The following is a 19,552-nucleotide window of genomic DNA, read 5'->3' on the forward strand; positions in this document are numbered from 1 at the left end:
GCCTCTTTTCTGGAGCCTCCTGTCTGGGACCAGGTGGCGGCTGATGGATCTCAGAGAGGACAACATGCTTGCTACACTGGAAATGGTACAAGTTACAGATGGGCAACAATTCCAGGTAAGGGGTAGCACTGCAGGTGGGAAGTGCTTTAGGGTAAGGACTTTATTATAGTGTAACAGCAGAAGAAGCCCTGCTACCTCCACACCCTTGGCTCCTGCACTGCAGAGGAGATCTGCTGCTGTAACTTGCCCTGGCTCCTGCACTGCTATGGGGTAAAGGTGCATAGTGTGGCAGCAGAGGAATTTGCCCCTGTTGTCAGTACCTGCTATTGAGCAGCACTGAGCTACCTCTTTGGTAGTGGAAGTTTTAAGTGTAAGATAAATTACCTGTGATCTGTAACTGAATCTGTCGCCGTCTCTCTGTCCTCCCATCAGAAATGAGGCATGTGTAAGTCCCAGCATCCTCCAGCTTGATATGGCTGATAACTAAAGAGCTGTCAGACTGGTAGGTGTGCCTGCAACAGGAGCAGGAACCAATTACCTCTGACAGCAACTGGTCAAGGCAAAGCGAACCTTCCTGCTGATGTTACATAAACATCCACCATGCAGTGCCCTCCCCAGCTTAATGAAAAACAAAACCCTGTTGACCACAGCAGGGTCACAGGCAGGGGAAACAACTGCAACAGAAAGGGGGTCAGGAACAGAGAGGCATGGGAAAACGGGGAACTGCTTTCAACAGTCCTCTCCCATGAGAAGGGAAACTGCTCTTCCAGGCAGGAGCCTGAGCCCCAGCAGTCATTTGCAAACAGAAAAGCAGAACTGAGCTTTTCTTAACAACTGTGATTTTCATAACAAAAACTGACTCTCTGAATCCAAGCTGTTGCAGGAAACAGACTTCCCATGAAAACTAGGCTTTAAAATTAATTTTAAAAGCACTGCATCTTAGATGGCAGTGCCAGAAACTTCCAGCCAAGGGAACTCCTGACTTACTTGGCCAGAGGTTTCATCCTGGACTAGTTAAGTAGTGTCTCAGGAAAAATCCCGCACAGACAACATTCTTCTGCATAACTGCCCACATGTTGGTTTTGGGGCAGCACCCATTCTGTCCCATAATGCTATCTGGTGCCTCAACACAGTTTAGTAGAGTATATCTGTTTCTGCTGTTTATAGATAGGTGGATAGCTCATTTTCAGGGGTGCTCCTAGGTTAACACACAGGCTTGTTTATTTATTAATTCTTTTTATCCCCTCCAAAGAATGTGACCAATAAGATTAAAAAGAAATGATGTTCTCATGTGGAATAGCAACACCAACCAAATTACAAAACCATAACAGCAAGCATATTTAGCACTCTGCTCAGCAAGGCCTATGAACTGCCCTGTAATGAAGAGAGCTGAGCTCACCTGTCAGAGGAGACTGGCCGGCCATCCTTCATCCACTCCACCCTGGAGAAGGGAGCCGTGCTTGCCTTGCAGACCAGTTGGATGTTTTGTCCCATGACTGCTGTCACAAGGGAGGGCTTGGCTTCCTCCAGAACGGCTCTGAAAGAGAAAGGGATTCCAGGGACCCCTCAGCTGCTCTTCACTTCTCAGGGTCTTCAAATGTGACTATGGACAACCACAGTGTAAAGCAGGACCAGCCACCTACTTAGCTCTGAGCAGAGGCAGCATGTAATACAGCAAGTCTTCTCTTATATGGCAAAACACTGTGACACTGTCTAGATCCTGACCCAAACTCTGCATTTTAGAGACTTCCCCAGTACAACCCACCGCTTCTCCATTCAGCACTGAGATAAATGCTGCAAAGCCAGGGTCAGCTAAATCTACCAGTCAGAACAGGCAAACCACCTATGGATTTTCATTTACAGCATTGCCTCTCAAACAAGGGCCCCAGCATCCTGCAGTCTTTTCATGTTATTTCCAGTGTTGTCAGAGTATAACGACAGTGCAAGGAATGAGAAACCAGTTAACTCCAAGGTCTGGATAATATGATTTACCAAAGCCAATATATAGCCAATCTGTTACAGGGTCAGCTGGGCTGGGCCTACATTTCTACTGCAGAAGAATCTGCAGCGATGCTTCACAATGAGCAGGCTGAAATGACCAACAAATCAAATAAAATCACCTGTGCAGATTCTGTGTTGGGAAGGAATTTGCAGACACCTGGTGCCCAAAGCCTTCTGTCATGGAAGTGTCTGTTCCAGAAGCCTTATGCCACTGCTTGCCTTCACGTGGCAGCACCTGCTGGCCACTGCTGCTCTGCTTCTGAGAGGGCCCAGGCACTGCTGTTTCCCCTGTCGAGTGCAGCTGGCTCAGGCTTTTCAATCTGCTTTGCTGGGTGCCCCTTTGCTGGCTCTCCATCACACCAGACCTTTGCAAAGTCTCTGGCAGCACCTGCCTTCTCCAGTAGTTCTCTCCATGTCTGTTCTGTGTGAGGTGTGAAGCCCCATAGGCTCTTCCTTCCTGGCTGTGACTTGTAGACTCTCTTGGCAGGGGCTGCTGCTTACCCTGTGCAGTGCCCATATGAAAGCGAGAGCCAGTGTCCTGCTGTTGCAGAGCTCCTGTGCCAGAAGAGGGCTGGTGCTCCAAGGGACTAATCCCCACAGAGCTATGACACACTCTCATGCATTCCTCCTCCGAGGCAAAGCTGTTTTTATTGCCATGGCAGCCGCCGTACCAAAACCGGTTGCACTTGCCAACAACAGTCACAAAGTACCAGCGAGTGGTCCAGTTTGCACAGGGGCCGTGAGCACTGGGCAGCAGGCACATAACAGGATATGCTGCCAAAAAGAACAGAACAGAAGGGCACGTGAGGGTCATGAAACACAAAGGTCTGAGTGCTTCAAGCCACCTGCCTAAATGATGGGCCTTGCAGGCAGAGTGCTGGTGGAAAGGCAGGACACCTGAGTTTTGCACCCAGCTCTATTTTGAAATAGGACAGCTGCTTTGATGTTTCCTTCCGTCTTAGTTTTCCCTCTAGCAGAAAGAGAACCCACCTCAGACATTTCTGAGGCCAGATACTTAAGGTCTTTCTAGGGAATTCTGCAGCCATAAGGTCCAGAGAAGGGCTAGAGCACCTCTCCTGTGAGGAAAGGTTGAGGTAATAGGAGGTGTGACTCCTCCTATGTTTCTAACCAAACAAGTCAAAGCACCACTTACGGTAGTTGGGCCTATTGAGACATCCTTCCCCTTCAGGACCTGAAGCCGAAGCGACATTGTCAAAACAGCAGCCGTACACTGAACTGCGGCACTCACCAGAGGGGTACTGCTGGGACAAGGCTTGGCTTGCCTTAGAGACAGGAATTGAAAGCCAAAAGTTATCATGCATACATGAGGGCAGTAGCACATGCAAAGCACCGTGTCCAAGCTGTTGGCTGCAGGAGGCCAGCTGCTAGAGGAATCACTGCTCATTTGTTTGCCTTCTAGAGGCTTTCATGCTGGCAAGGGCTGGGAAACTTGGCTGTTAGCCATGAAGTCAGTGCTGCACTTCTCTGTAAAACACGCTTAGCCAGCCCAGTAGCAGATCAGATTTTTCAAATGGCCCCACCAGATACCCCAAGCTATTTGAGACAAATTTTGCCCCTAAATATTTTATCCTCATCCTGCAGAGATGACAAACAAGGACAACTGTTAGTGGCAATATTTTTCTGTATTTTTTTTTTCTCCCAGAAATTGGATGGCAAGTTTCTGACAGACAGAAATTTCATTATTCAGGATTATTCAACCAGTTCTACACAGGATGCTTCTCTCCTTCTCAGACAATTCCCAACCGCTCCCTTACAGACAATCCCAAGTGGATGCCCCATACTGAACAGGAATGAAGTACACCAAAGGGCCTTGTGCCATACATGGAATATTGGTCCTCCAGCATTACTGGGAAGACAAAGTACAATAGAAACACTGTGTCATCTGGGTCAAAACTGAATCTCCACATGTAATGGACAGCTAAAGCCCAAAGGATTTTTGTACTTACTGTTGGAACAGCTGCAGCAGGCTGATTTCTTCTCATATGAACATCACTGTCATACTGCAGGCATCCCATGTTGTTTGGGCCTTGGGCAGCTGATACTCCATCAGGACAGCATCCATACCTACAAGCAGAAGGCAGAAAGAGTGCAGCAATATCTGACCTGCTTGGTTCAGCAGGCACAGGCAGTAAATTCCAGTAAGCCTCCAGGAAACGCAGTGCCTCCCTGCTCAGGCCCATCTACTCACAGCTACCTGTTTTGGTGACAGGTTTTGGAGGAACAACCTCTCCCCAGAGGGCCCGAAGCTGGAGTGTGTCCATCTGGACAGCAGCCATGTGGGGTCTGATAACAGTTCTGAGATCCAGTTCCTGCAGTGGGGTACTGAGTGATGCTGAGCTGATGATAATTTGATGATCGTGACTGGGATTCCCAGCGAACAGGCAACAAGTTGATGCCATAGTCCTCAGTGGAGTTGATGTGGTGATTCCCAGAGCTGCTGTGGACTGTGGAGCTCCCAGGGAGCAACCTTCCATCACCAAAATCTGTGGAGATAACTCCTTACAGCATGCAGGTGAGGGTCTGTTCTCTTTTACCTGCTCAAAGCTACAAGGCAAGCTTTTCTGTATCAAGGTTTCACCTGAATCTGCATCTTCTGGCCCTTCCTTCTGAAACTGGTTGCTCTGAGGCTCTTCTGCTCATTGCCCTAAGCATTCATCCTGCTGATCCATAAGAAATCACCTGTCACATTGCTTTTGTTCCCGTGTAGTAGGATTCACAAATCTTTTTTCTATCTATGATCTCCTTTAGGCTGCATTTTTCTCTGCCAGCACTTATGTCATACTGCCAGAACCCGGGATGTCTGTACAGCCTGCTACATGCATGGACTTGCATGTAGTTCTCTATTGGTGTAAAGAATCTATAATTTATCCCTGACTCCAAGAGTTCTGGAAATCCATGAAAAGAACAAGAGAAAGGGAGAAAAGAAGGATCCTTCTCCCTACCATACCCTGTTCAAAGCCCACCATTACCAAAAACCCAAACAAACAATATTCTGAACCTGTGGGAGGGCTGTTTGGGTTGTAACGCGTCAGCAAGGACTGTCGACTGATATCATATCCCATAGTGTCCTGCATACTGGGAACCTCTGCAAAGAGAAACATACAGTATAAGTGCAGCTAGTCCAACTACATTCAAATAATTGCAAACACATTAGATAAATAACAGGAGACTAAGGTTGACAAAAATGTGTTTCTTCTCCAGGAACAACTGCTGATCAGCAATTTGTTTCAATTGGATTGTGAGGACACTACCTGCAACAGGTAGGCAGACAGAAGTCACCATTTCAGCTCTGGCATGGAGACTAAATACAGACAGCAGGTACAATCTCCACACAGTTTACAGCTGGTCCACAAGGGGATGAGAGTTGGCTACAGTTCCTAACTACTGAGCCTCTCCAGGGTGTTAGTCCTTAGCTCTGTGAATTGTGGGTTCAGTCTGTAATACAGACTGGGACAGAGTCAGGCAAAACACTGAATTCAGAATGGACACACCAATATTGCTCTCAGATCCATTACATGTACTTCAAACAGCACAGGTACTGGGACTCTGAAGATGCTACGGTTGTAGGTGCAAAAGCATAGGATGGAGACAGGTAAGCAGAGAGCTGAGAGCACAAGGTTTTGCAGAGACTTGGCAATTTCTACTCCTAAGCAGAAGCAACTTAGAAAAACTTGGGTGTCTAACAAATCAACTCACGCTGTGGCAGGTAGCAAGGCTGCACGTTGCAGCTACCCAGGGTGGCTGGTTTCTGTGGTTGGATGGTTTTGCATATATCAGCACTGTAGAATTTGGAGTCACCATCAGCACAGATAACTTGGCGCGTCCGGATGCCTGAATTGCAGCTCTTCGAACACTTGAGCACAGAGACAAGGCAAGTGAGCAGGAACCAGAGTCAGAATGCAGAAACAACACAGACCAGGAGCGTGGAACAGCTGTGATTAGCTGCAGGCCAAGCACAGCTTCCTCCACCAAGATAAAGCAAACAGCAGTTCAGCTGGATTCATCTGAACAGAGATACTCCTAATCATTTTGCCAAATGTTGCACCGAGACCTGAAGCATTAGGCTCCAAGCTAAGCTTACAATCTAACATCTAGATTTGCTGCTCTGCCAAGGACAGTTGTATGGCAAGGAGCTGGAATAAGCAGAAGCAGGAATGAACTGTTCCAGCCTGGCCTGAAAGCACCTCAGCCCTACAAGGATCCACCAGTTGTTAAAGGATCAGTTTTGAACTCTGAATTAACAAGTAACAGGTAGCACTTTACAACAGGAAAGCAAATGGATAGCTTTCTTGTAAGCAGAACCTGTTCACAGAAAGTTTTAAGACACTGGAAGAGTATTCCTTTCTTGTGTTCTGATACAAGTAGGAGCCCTCTGATACTGGAAAGCCTGAGGGCAGGAAAGATCAGATTAAGGCATGCAGCTTTCTTAGCTGTTATTAAAACTCAGCTACACCGCACAAAGAACCAGATGCAACATGTTTTAACTGAGAACAAGTTGGTCTCACTAGCATGGAAGAAAAACAAGCGTGCTTGAAAGTCAGGTGGTAGATTGGATCTCCCCCATCTCCTCCCCCGTGTATGTTTCCCAGGCTGAAAACAGCCTGTCTCCCTCCATCAAGGGAGACAAGATTAATCCAGCTGAAGAACAGTTTATCTGAGCAATTACAAAAACATAGTTTATATCATTTCACCAAACATGATGACCAGTTCTGAAGCCTGAAGCTCTAGACCATATTCAGTCCATGAGCTGCTTTGCTATTCACAGTACTGGAGCAAATAAATGAGAATAAGCAGCAGGAGTGGATTGTTTCAGTTTATTGGCTGCATTTTGCTGCTGTCACAGAAACTATAGTCTCCCCCCTCCAAGAAGGATTTATTTTTATAGCAGCTGCAAACAAAGCAGGCAACAGATTAACTGGAGCATTACTAGTGCCAGTTACAATGCAACTGTGAGCCAAGGGACTGGTAATGAAGCAGTACATGCTTTCCTATTCAGCCAATTGCAGGCTGCACTGATTAAAGCTTGTTTGCAAGGAACACAGCAATATAATCAATTATTTCCGATGCATGAAAGCATGATGCTTACCAGGCCCCAGTCTCCAACATGCCAGCCAACTTCTTGGATGCAGTTCTCCTTAAGGCACGGCTGGGTGGCTGGTGGCTTTGGCTCCATTAAACAAGCAAAGTCCTGAGCCTGAGAGCCCTGCTGTGTTCTGCAGGTGACAGTCCGGGTCTGGACACCTTCCCCACAGCTGGCTGAGCACTGTGAAACAGGGCACAATAGTGAAAAGAAAGCACCTACTTTACACTTGCATTTCCAGGCTGTGGTCCCCAACACCAGGGCAGAGTATCATTTTAAGAATTTCTCAAACAAGCAACTAAAATTAAAACCATCTTCTTGGATGGGAATGAGCAGAGTAGTAGTTTGTGCTGTAGAAGAGACAATATGGCACAGTGGATAGGATCTGGGAGCTCACTGGATGATTTTGGCTTAGTTACATAATTTCTCTTGCTTTCTAACTAAAAAGACAAGGAGAATGAAAAAATGAAAAAATCCTAGTTCGATAGAATACACTCAGAACAGGATGTTCAAAAATGGCAGGAGATAGCCCCAAACTAACAATTATCCTAATTAAAACCAGCTCAAGGTAAAGAATTCAAGGGAAGATAAGGGAGAAGGTTCTTGCATTTTTCAAGTCTTTTTCCTGAAGACCTCATGCTCCACTTCATGGTGTCGAGCTGTGAGACATCATCTTTCTATGCACGTAAATGGCCTTTTGCAATCCTCTGTTAAATTCACAGTGATTTTGACTGGAACCCAGCTCAGTTCTCCAGGAATTGCCAAAGTCTACTAACACAGGAGATGACCTGAGAGCTGTCTGAGCTACTTTGAGCTTCCCAGCAGAGTTTCTGCTACTTATTTACCAGAGTGACCTTTTATCTCCAATAACAGGTAGGTGAAGCACAGTCATTTTTTTTGTAACCCCAGAATGAATCACTCAGGGATCAATTTGCAAGAACACGTCACTTAGTGCTTTGTGCCTTTCCTAAACAGTGCTCTCATTCCACAACCCTGAATTATCTCAGTATTCACACTCCACATCTCGTGAGAGTACAAAAACAACAACAACAAAACCCTTACAGTCCTGCTTATCATGCCGCAAAGTTGCATTTCATAATACTGCTGCATCACTCAGACAAAGGAATATCACAAGACTGTAAACCAAATTCTGCAAGCATGCAACACGGTTCTTTCAAAAGAAGAAAATTCACTTGTGCTTTAGGGACTGAGTAGATGCAGCTCAATGATATGTACAACCTTTACTATCTATTACTTTTAAACATAAGATGCCTTCTAAATGCCTGGCTGGCAGTGCTGAGTACATGTAGTTTGGAGGATAAATGCACACTGCAGCTGTCCAGAGAAGCCTTACACTGATACACAGCAGCAGGTCACCAGCAGTTCAATAGCATCTTGCTTACTGATCCTTGTGATTTAGTACTGCCATTCAGGGCCTAGTAATGCTGGGGCAGCAATACACATGAAAATAAGCAGCATAAGTGGGAGCCATGAGCTCCTGTTTTGCACAAGATCAGCTGCAGGACAGCAGCTCTTAGCCTGCCCCCCCAGCCTCCACCAGGCCTGGCTCAGAAACTCACACTGGCAAGGTCTGGTAGATCTGATGAAAATACAGGGGAGAGAGCATGCGGTGAAAGGAACAGGAATAAATTTATCAAAAGGCATAGATGCTATTTGGAGAACTTCTTTAGAGGACTGCAGGGACAAATATTATTATACATCTGCACCTTGCCTTGGAAACACGCACCTTACACAGTCCCAGAGAAGGTGCCTGGCTTTTCACCCTTAAGCTTTGTCAGATCCTCCTTCAGTGGATGCCATGTGGCAGTTTCTTCTCACACAGACTCACCTCTGACCAGGGCCCCGTGCTCCAGGTCGCACACTGTCTCCTGTTGCAGGGCTGACTGCTGTGAGGCTGCTGTGCAAAGGCCATACACTCAGCATTGTCCACAACCCCTTGGGAATTCTGACCATCAAATGCTACACAGTAAACAGAGCGAGTCTGGGTGCCTCCACCACAGGTAGCTGAGCAGGGTCCCCACTCCCCTGTTTTCCACCTGCAGGTCACAGAATCAAGCAAACAAATAATGGCCCAACGGAATTGACCAGAGGCACAGAGGTCAGCATCACATCCGTGTTGCAGTCAGACAAGGAAAACATCTCTTTGCAGAAGAGAGTCAGAGACAAGTTCCTGTTTCACCAAGCGCTGCCTAGTTTGATTGGCAATGCAAAGCATGAGTCCTACTCCAGAGGCAAATCCCCAGCTACAAAACACTTGTTACTCTGGAAATGCGGAACTCTCCCTGAGGGGAAGATTTATTTCCATGGCTTTTGGTTTCCTAACATCTGCAAAAACATTATGCCTGGAATGGAACACTAAAAAGGAATTAAAACAAAAAAAAACCAAAACAAACAAAAAATAAACAAACAAAGAAGAGAAAAATGTCCAGATCAGCTAAAAGTAGCTTGCATAAACTTAACAATCCATCATGTTCCAGCCATCATCCAAAGAAGAAGATGTCACCAAACTGAGATCTCAGTCTGCCTGCAAACTATGCCCGACTCCCCTACTCCTCTCATTGGCTAGATTACCTAACAGAAGCACACAACACATGTAAAAAAAACCTTCAAACTGACTTTGCATTTAGTTGCTGAAGCTGTCACAGAAATGTTACATCCTTGCTAGCAGAAGTACAAACATGCAGAACACAGTCACAGTGGATGGCAGAATCCTTCTCTCGTCCATTCCTGTGTCTCAGTGTTGCCCATTCAGCTCGGAGCACAGTTTGCATGGCCCGACTTCAGGGATTTCAGACTCCAGCATGGGGTGGGAGCAGTTGAAAGGCACTGGTGATGGGGTGGGGTGCATCATGGTGATCTACTACCTCCCTCTTTCAGACATATAAACCCCAGCCAGGAAGTAAAGACAGTTCACGTTTTCTCCCCTACCTTTCCAGTTGCTTCCCCTGGACTGCCCTCAGCACTGAGGTTTCTATTACTATTACTGAGGTTTCAGCCAGCCAATTCACATTCATATCCTATCAAAAACTCCACAGCAGACTTAGCCAAGAGAAGGTATGTTCATTTCCTTAAAATACTTTTTTCTGCTATTAAAGAAGCAGATAGCCTAAAACAAAATACAATTTACCACAAAGTAAGATATTCCCTTTGGAAAGTGAACAATTACAGTAAACTGAAGCCACTTAGGGCAGTGCAGCTACCGTGCTCAAAACAAATTAATTGATGGAGCTTTTACAAAAGTTCCAGAGGGTATAAAAACAGGAGTATTTTGCCTCCTGCGCAGAAAGCATGAAGTTTTAGAAAGGTTGTATCAACCGGATAGACTCAACTACAGATTCCTTCAACTGCAGTCAAGACATCTCTGACACTTGTTTCATGTCCTTTGTATGGAAAGATTAATCATAACAATGGGATCACTAAGAGTCAAGTCCTATGCTATTAGCAGTTTGCTGGGAACAGTTGTTTTGATTTTATTCTACTTTACTTCTCAGTGGACATTCTAAGTGTTGTATCTGCGACAACCTCGCACTCACCACAGCATGCAAGTAATTTTCTGCCTGATACAGGACCCAGGCCAAAGAAAGAAGAGCTTTTGAGGAACTTTGAGGTTTTTGCTCTGGCACTCTGGAGTCCTGGTCAACGATTCAATAGAACTAGTCCATCATGTTCTCTTTTTCTGTTTTTTATCTTGATTAACCAAACAGAAATCTTACAAAACATGCCTCCACCACTCTAGTCTGAACTAACAACTATCAAGCCAAAAGCTATGAAGAAACTGTCTCCTCCTCAACTCCATACCAGACAAGTTACCACAGCAGCACTCAAAACCACCTAAGCAAAGCTGCCAGCCAGCACCCTCCACCATCATTTTCATTGGCAAGAATCAAAAGCAAAGCATGAGCTACTGCTACCATCAGTGCCAAAGGAAAGACCCCAAGGCCCCACAGACTCCAGTGGGCAACTAGATGGAGAGCAGAAGATAGCAGCTGCCTTCCTGTTGTCTCCTCATTGTTACCTCTTAATCTCAGAGTTCCGTGCTCCACCGTGGCTCCAGGCTCGTGGCGGAGAGATGTAAGAAGTCCTTTACACACAGAACAAAGAATTTAAACAACTTAAAGCAAGTAGCTATGGGTTACCACAAATTCAGGAATGTTCCCAGTTTTCCAGGTACTCCCTGGCTCACAACAGCACTCTCAAAGGTCTCCACTATACCAATCAGAAACACAGTGAGATGCGCAGTTAAGGCTCTGGTTACAGTTCTGGATGCTTATAAGAGCCAATTTAAGGCAATTGCAAGGCTGTGCAATCAAGGGACAAGGGGGAAATGGTTGATTAAATGGGTCTGAAAATAACAGAAGAGGGGAAGACTCCACAATTCATCTATTTCAAAGAGCAAGGACACTGAGAATGCAGAAATGACAAAATTAGACCAGCTCAGACCTACTCTTCTTTTTTGGCAGGCTCCAGTTGAAAAGAACAAAAACCACAGACTCCCTACTGTCTGTATGGGCTAGAAGACCATCTTCCACAATCATGCTAGAAAGAAAATGTAATTGATCTACGAAACGAACATAGGACATATCAAGTCAATTCCTCGTGCACATAAAAACGCTTGTCATGTAGTTACCAACCCCAGCTTTGTTTTGGGCTTTCCCTAGGAAGCGAAAGATTTTATTAGAAAGCACAGTGCACTGTTTTCCTGGCTCCAAAAGCACCTCAGGAGGAAGACAGAGCTCCAAAGTGGAAAGGAATTCTTACCGTTTTGTTTGGGGACAAGTCTGATGGCCACATGTCCGGTTATTGTCTGGTTGTGGCTTGTTCCTGCACATATAGTCCGGATAAATTTCATTGTCTATGGTACAAAACACCAAACGGGATTGGAAGCCTGAAGGTGAAACAAGAAAGTATACTGAACAATGTAGGGCATCCAGGACAATGCACTAGTATTTGAAATGCAAGGATGTTGCTAAGACAAGATTCTAAAGCAGAACTGAATCCACACCTGCAACTCATCAACCTGGTAGAATCAGGTACAGCTCTTGTTCTGTCACCACATGTATGAATGATGCCTACTCACAGTATACAGTAGAACAAAATAAAATGCATCCCTACCTATCCAGGATCCAAATAACAAGTCTGAGGACTAAGACATGTAAGATTAGACAGGACAATGCAAGGAACACAGTCCTCTTGTGATTCTATATGCGACTCTCCCTTGAGAAAACCTTAATTGCCACCAGCAGATATTTGTGTTGTCTTCCAGCAGGAGACTGCTGAGAAGCAGCTGCAGAGGCAGCACACTGTGTTTTCATGGTGTGGATAAAAACCTTGAACCACATTGCCAGAGACCAGGTCTTGCCCCTTACCTCCTCCACACTCAGAGCTGCACTCACTCCAGGAACTGTAGCTCCAGCTGTAACCTGAGGTCTGTCTGTGCTTAGGCAGGTAGTATTCATACTGTATTCCTGGGTTTGGCTCCTGACTGATGAGCTATGAGAGCATGGGATAAAGTCATGAAAATAGCAGCAGCACTTCTTCCCTTAACAGCATTTCCCCACTGTGTCTGAGACTTTGAGCTGACTTAGTTCCTCCAGTTCAAAGAGGTCTTTTCCTCTAAGCTGTATTTTCTCCTTGCTTTCTCTGATTTCCTAGGGAGTATTTGTTCAGAAAAGGGTGCATCCATCTCTCTCATAGGTAGAAAATCTACCTGGTCTATTACAGTAATACATTGACATGGCCTACAGTACACTATAATATGCAGTACCTTAGAGCTTGTCCCTGGCCAAACCCATTCTGTGTGGACTCATCTCAAATTTAGAGCTCGAAGGAATACATCAGGCCTTGCTCTGCTCCTTTTTGGGCCTCAGAACCACAGCATAACACTGTTTTCTGCAAGAAAAACACTGTGGTCTAGATTAAGGGCCTACAGCTTTGCAAGATTCCTGGAGGCCCAGCTATCCTTCAAGAGTACTTCCCATCTGGTTTCCACCAATGCACTCCCACTGCACAAAATGAGGACTGCTATGCAAAACAAGACAGTATCGGTGGGAGGAAACACAGCCACTTACCTCAATGACTAAGGGCTCTGTAGTGGGACCCCTGGCATGGAGGAGCTCTGGGGCCAGATCACCTTCTGAGCCACGATCATAGTGCAAAACTGTGCTAGCTATGTGTAGCGTTCGGCTGAAGTCAATTGTCCAGTGCCCATTCAGATAATAATCCCCTTGCACATTCTTGACAGCTGGATAAACACATGCCAGAGAAGAAAAGGCAATACAATAACATTTATGGCATGAAACCTGGTTCTAGCTACTGCAAGACAGTGTTTGTTCTAGACTTTCAAGGTACTGGCAACCCACAGAGCTCGTAGTGTCATCGTTTGAGCATCATCTCTTTGCATTAATATTGTAGTCCTCTTGAGTCACAATCTAACATGGCAGCACCTATCACCTTTGCACAAACTCACATATAAAAATGAACAATATAAATTCAACAGGGATGCTCCCATTTTTGCTGAGTTCTGCATCACAGGTGTAGCAAATAAAGATGAAGGTTATCCATCAAAAATGCTGGACCAGCCTAGCACTTCCTTGCCAGAAGCTGCTGTACATTCAGGTAGTTCTTGCCAGTTTTCCTACAGAGAAAACACTTACATGCTGCAAAGCCAAATTCCTCCAGTTTATTCCTGTCCTGACTTTAACGTTTTCAGTGAAAATGAGGTAAATCTGAAGCCCAAAGTTGAGCATCACTTATACTTCAAAGATACTCAGTATTCAGATCCTGATTTTCAAAGATTTTTTTCCTTCTGCCAGATCAAGCTATCAAGGCAAACCTCCCAAATCCTAGCGTACCTGAAAATCCAATTTTAATGCAGTGGTTGGAATCCAAACTGACTGAAACACATGCTCTGATATCAGTCTTACCTATAAAGTTCCTGCTGGGCATAACCTCCTTGATTTGGATGCTGGTGGCTCCCACAGGGATGATGAAGATTTGATTGTACCCTGAAGAAAAATGAAGGGGATTATCCAATATCTATCTGTTGATAGTACACAGTCATATCTGTGCATCAATGATTCTTCCAATTTCATTGGTATCTGAACAACTGGATGAGCTTTATGATGGTGGCTCTAAGCATTTCAGTTGTCACTTTATGTGTTCTCTGAATAGCTTCACCAAAAACTCTCCAGATGTCAGTCCATGTGCATACAGTTGCAACCACACACCTCAGAAAAGTAAGCACACCAATTAGTGAAACATCTTTTTTTTTTTTTTAGATTTTAAAATCTAGGATTTCAGTAACTGGTAATTTGGGTCTTGACTAAAACTTGATCACAGCACAATTGCCTTGAAATGACTCAAAATTGGCCAAATGCAGAAGACTCAGTTCCATTTATAGCCTTGCAGAAATTCTAGTAGGGCTTTCAAGACACTCTGTATGGGGATAGTCTTAGGAAAATGGTATAGAACTATATTCACATTGCACAATTATAGCACCTGTTAGAGACTGAACCTGTTAGAGACACCAGCAGCATTTCAAGTACATTTGACTCTTCGGAGACTGAGAAAATGATTCTCTGGGTAAAACAATCAATACATTTTCTGATGCTGAAGTGCCACATTAGTCTAGTTTTAAACTTCCCCTTTCCACCTGCCTGAACTATACAGATCATCTGTACCTTTGGGGAGGTTGGGCACATCAAAAGTGCCCTTCACATCATAGCAGGTGCTATTATCTCCTCCACACTGCAGGCACTTGTCCTCCTTCTTGGTAGATTCTAGTATGTTATCACAGCCAACAGCCTGTCAGGGCACAGTGAATAATATGAATAAACAATAATGACAAAGAAAAAGAAAGACAAAATGTCTAAAATGATGGGCTGTTCTTATGACAAAACTTGAATCTAGGGAGTGTGGTATAAATATAAATCAGAAGGTAGGAAAGCTGTTGTCAAGAGAAGGACAGAACTGACCTCTTCCCTTTCACTTCCAGAGACAGGGAGATAAATGCTGTTGATATCCTCAGCATCTCAGAAACTGAATGAATCCATTTTTTAGATATTATTACAAGGGGACAAGTAGAACGAAGGGAAGAACCTGGAAGACTAATAGATGCAATGGCAGAGAAAGGAAGCAACAGGATGACTCACTTGGCAAACTCCTTCTACACAGATATCTCGCTTGCCAGGTTCACAAGTAGTCCCATCTATCACAGTTTCCTTGTGTCTGTAGTAGAAGTTTTCTCCTTTTGGAATACAGTTTAACTCACACTTATTGGGTGCTGGTAGGAGAGGAAAAAAAACAAAACAAATAGTGTGTACCATGGCTAATAGCTTGCTAATGCATCAGAGTCCTAGTTTTAGATCACAGAAGCAGAAAGTGAACTGATATTAAGTGGCAGACATTGAGCAAATTTCTGGGTCACAAACTTCTGGACGATGGAAAAGTACACTGGGAAAACCTCACTGTATGCATACTTTTCCTCAGGCACCCTGATTGGCAGGTACTAGAGAGGTCATGTTGGCCCATGGGGATATTTGGTTGATCCTTAGTAGAACTCTTCTTATGCCCCATGGAGTGAGTACAAAGCTTTTTGGAAAGAGAACAAGTGTTGGTACAGAACACAAGAAAGCTGTAATTTTAACAGACAGCGAGCCACTAAGAATGATAGCAAAGATAGAGTGAGGAACTCTCATTCCTAAACCTGCCTTCTGAAGTGGTTTCTCAAGAAAGTGTGGGCCAATTGCAAATCTCATGTTTTCTAAAAGACTTATTAATTACATGCATTTATTACTCATGCATCTTGCTAGTATTCTTTCACAAATACAGTAAAATACAGCAGAGCTGCAGCTTCTTTAATAGTTTATGATCTAGCTACAGCCAGTTCCAGTTTTCTTCAGCAATGTTCCTGAAGGAACAGCTGTTACAAGAGACAATTATGTACTGCTGTTCTGGTAGGTGTCTCTTTGCCCATATATTCAGCATCTTCATGTCAGCAATGCTTTGCTACCGACAAAAAGATTATTTCCATGCCCCGAACCCTCTTGCTATTACAGTTAGGGAAATATCTACTGTAAGAATACAGTCTATAACATTATTTCTAATAATGTCACTTCAAACATATCACTTTAAAACATACTGTTGATAGCCAGAGACTAAGAGTAACTCTACTTTGCAAGACTTATTATTACCTCCATAATATGGAAGCCACTTGTATTTCTTTCCTTGAAATTCTGTCCCATCAAACTCTGCACACTGCTCTGCCCGGAAATCTCTGGAGCCTTCTGGGCAGCTCTGTTTGGAGGAGAAAACATTTTCACCAGGTCATCGGGAAAAGGAGGAGAATGTCAGCTAAAAACCATCCCTTCTGACTCACACATAAAATCTTAGGATAAATTCTTGTCTAGGATTGATATTCTTTTGAAGAGGTACCACTGATGAACAAGATTCATCAGTAATGCCAGAGAAAGAATCTAACAATAGCACATTACTTCTGAACATGAATGATCTGTCTCAGAAAAATAAGCAACAGAAAAGCAATAAATAAATAAATAAATAAATAAATCAAACAACCCAACAGTGTACAAACACTGTACTCTACCTGAATATTGCATGAGCGATAGCTTCGAGTTGGTCCAATGCAACTGGAAGTACTTTCTGTCCTGAAAGATCGAAAAAAACCAAAACATTAAGCTGTCTGAACACAGGAAAAAAAATCATCTCATGGAAGATATCCCAAATAACCTTCACATAGAGCATATAATATTTCAATTTTTGTGTTTTCATAAACACAATCTCCTGAAGCAGCAAAATAATGAAAAAGCACTTTTTCTTACTAAGGGAAATTTGCATTTTACAGTGCTATTTTCTGCTACAGACTGTGATCTGTCATAAATGAAACATAAAATAAGAACAATTACAGGATAGTGAAAACATAATGCTGAAGAGCTAAGTAATGGAAGCAGAGCTTTTTGTCCTTTGTCCACTGGCATATAGTTGACATATCCTTACCAGACCTAGATACATATTCTGAGAAAGACAGCAGTGACTAATTCAGAATAGGTATGCACATCACTTAATGTGCTATTTATATGCACTTTAAGCCCATTCCTAGGGAGAGCTAAAGATGCTCATGAAGAGCATACAACACTGGTTCCAGTCAAATGTTTTCAGCTGAGAATTATGGAGAATAACAGCCACAGAGTATATTGATCTGAAAAGTCAACAAAAATCTAACATCTCAGCACTTCTAAAATGGAGAGACAAGTCCCCAGGAATTCTAAGCAGGCATCAAGACATGAATGTATACCACGACAGGGAGGCTTCAAAGATGATCTTTCTTTAATCATGGTGAGGTGGTTTCTATCCCCCCCCCCCCCCCCCAAGACGTTATTGAGGCTGATTGGTTTCTTTTTCCTCTCTCCTTTTCTTGCTTTTTATACAACAGAACCTCTCAGGTTCATAATTCCCAACAAGTACACTTCTAGTCATTGTCATCACTAATCTAACCAGAGATGTCACTGCATTACCATTACTTGAGCCTACTCCACTCCTGCACCACACACTGAGGCAATTTATCTTCCTGGAAATCAAAATCATAAGCCTGAGAAAATCTTGGCACAGACACTGTCTCCTGAGAAGCAACCAAATGCTCTGACCTCTCCTCCAAATCCCAGGTCTCCCACACTAGACCTGATTGATTAGGTGCTGCCATGTCAGTCACCTCATTGTACAGCCTCAGATCTCAAAGAGACATCACTGCACTCAAGCACAGGAGTCAAAGCAAAGACATATTAAAGACAGTCTTCTTCCAAAGAGCAGTGATGAGACTAAAGCTAAGGACTGTGTCAAAGTGGACTTAGATGACTTTTTCCTATGGAATCATGACATTTTGGTTCTGAATGGATACTAAACCATACATACAGGAGCTTGGTAGCAGAAGAATACATTTAAAGAAAGAAAAATAGGTTAGACCTCACCTTTGGAAGTAGCAGCGCCGTTGTCGAACACTGACTCCACCACCGCAGCTCCGACTGCACTTGCCCCATTCACCCCAGCTTCCCCAAACACCAGCCTGACGCTTCATCCTTTGGCCCTGTAAATAACACAAAACATATCAAACAAACATAAGGAAAACAACAAACATACACAATGAAAATGGAACAGAACACCTATCTGTCCTCTTGCAAAACAGACAGTGTTGCTGCCTTGTGTTCCTAGCATGAAATGTAGCAGAGAAAAATACATCAGAAAATCCAAACCTCTAGTAACTAGAAGTAGTAGTTTCCTGAAGACATACAGCAGCTCCAACTTCATAATCTCAGTACTTTGAAACAATCATCTGAAAGATAACAACTCTCTCTCAGCAAGGCAGGAGAGGCAAACAGTTCATTTAGGAGCTGTGAGCACTGTCACTCTAGACCAGATAAATACAACCCCCCTGTTCAACATTCTGTGTTAAAGCATGGGTCATCACTAGCACCAGCCTTAACTCATTCTGTTGCAGAAAGTCATTCTGAATACTGATGTTAAGAGAAATCAGCACGATAACCTGGATGTTATAACTGCAATAGAATCACACAAAATACATTGTTGTAGAAGTACACAAAATAAGTTTTCAATAAAGAAGCTGCAGCTAACAGAATCTGCATATAGCAAAACATGGTGTCCCTGTTCACTGCAGGGGTGTTGGACTAGATGGCCTTCAGAGGTCCCTTCCAACTGCAAGGATTCTATGATTCTATGATTTAGTGGGAAGAATAGCAACATCCTGAAAACAAAAATAATTGCAGGATGCAATACTGGCAAAAAAACCCAAACAAACAAACAAAACAAAAAAAACCACAGTAAATGACAGCTTGATCACACAGTGACACTGTAAAGACGAGATATGAAAAGCAGATGCTGCTCTCCTTGTGAGAGCTGAGTATTGCAAGAAAGCACCACTTCACAACATCACTACCTATTTGCAGTGCAGTTTCAATAGTCGCTGGTTCGTGCAGGCCAACAATAACTTGGCTAATTCAGATTAAGGCTGTTATTTTGGTGTGTAATTACAATCCATTATTGAAAACAAAAGGTAAAAAAAAAAAAAAAAGAAAAAAAAAAGAGACAGTCTAATTCTCTTCACCCACACTGTGTTCCAAATCTGCATAACCTCTGGGTCTGGCTCCCAGCCTATCTTCCAGGCTCACAGAGCCCCTTTTGTGACTAGATTACTTCACCTCACAGCCTCACCCTCCACATCTCCCTGCTTGTGTTCTGTTACCATCCCTTCCTGTTATCCCTCCTGCATTCTCATGTAAATGACTCCCTGATGATCAACCAGCTGACATCGTTGTAACAGTTTTCTACTGGAGTGGAGGAACATGCTAGAGATGTAGAATTTAACTATTGCAGGGATATTACCCCACTCAGTTCACACCTTGC

General features: G+C 43.8%; 1 protein-coding gene across 5 annotated transcripts in view; it reads right to left on the minus strand.

Annotated features, from left to right (window-relative positions):
• Positions 1-19,552, minus strand: part of PAPLN (papilin, proteoglycan like sulfated glycoprotein) — a 58,194-nt gene that overhangs the window by 8,770 nt on the left and 29,872 nt on the right. For 3 of the 5 annotated variants that reach the window (XM_015864586.3, XM_015864585.3, XM_015864584.3), the window contains 20 exons: positions 18,103-18,218; positions 16,725-16,785; positions 16,315-16,417; positions 15,274-15,404; positions 14,803-14,926; positions 14,047-14,127; positions 13,192-13,364; positions 12,490-12,613; positions 11,882-12,008; positions 11,139-11,204; positions 8,952-9,159; positions 7,109-7,285; positions 5,719-5,875; positions 5,021-5,107; positions 4,217-4,505; positions 3,969-4,086; positions 3,155-3,284; positions 2,121-2,775; positions 1,400-1,537; positions 385-512 (listed from right to left, as the gene is read on the minus strand). In XM_015864586.3, the coding sequence (XP_015720072.2) occupies positions 385-512; positions 1,400-1,537; positions 2,121-2,775; positions 3,155-3,284; positions 3,969-4,086; positions 4,217-4,505; positions 5,021-5,107; positions 5,719-5,875; positions 7,109-7,285; positions 8,952-9,159; positions 11,139-11,204; positions 11,882-12,008; positions 12,490-12,613; positions 13,192-13,364; positions 14,047-14,127; positions 14,803-14,926; positions 15,274-15,404; positions 16,315-16,417; positions 16,725-16,785; positions 18,103-18,218 (3,193 nt within the window). The remainder of the gene's footprint in view (positions 1-384; positions 513-1,399; positions 1,538-2,120; positions 2,776-3,154; positions 3,285-3,968; positions 4,087-4,216; positions 4,506-5,020; positions 5,108-5,718; positions 5,876-7,108; positions 7,286-8,951; positions 9,160-11,138; positions 11,205-11,881; positions 12,009-12,489; positions 12,614-13,191; positions 13,365-14,046; positions 14,128-14,802; positions 14,927-15,273; positions 15,405-16,314; positions 16,418-16,724; positions 16,786-18,102; positions 18,219-19,552) is intronic. The other 2 variants (XM_085548897.1, XM_015864587.3) reach the window with 1 other exon arrangement.

The sequence above is a fragment of the Coturnix japonica genome, chromosome 5 (assembly GCF_054131305.1).
Source record: "Coturnix japonica strain WE chromosome 5, WE-NBRP24, whole genome shotgun sequence".
Taxonomy (NCBI): Eukaryota; Metazoa; Chordata; class Aves; order Galliformes; family Phasianidae; genus Coturnix; species Coturnix japonica.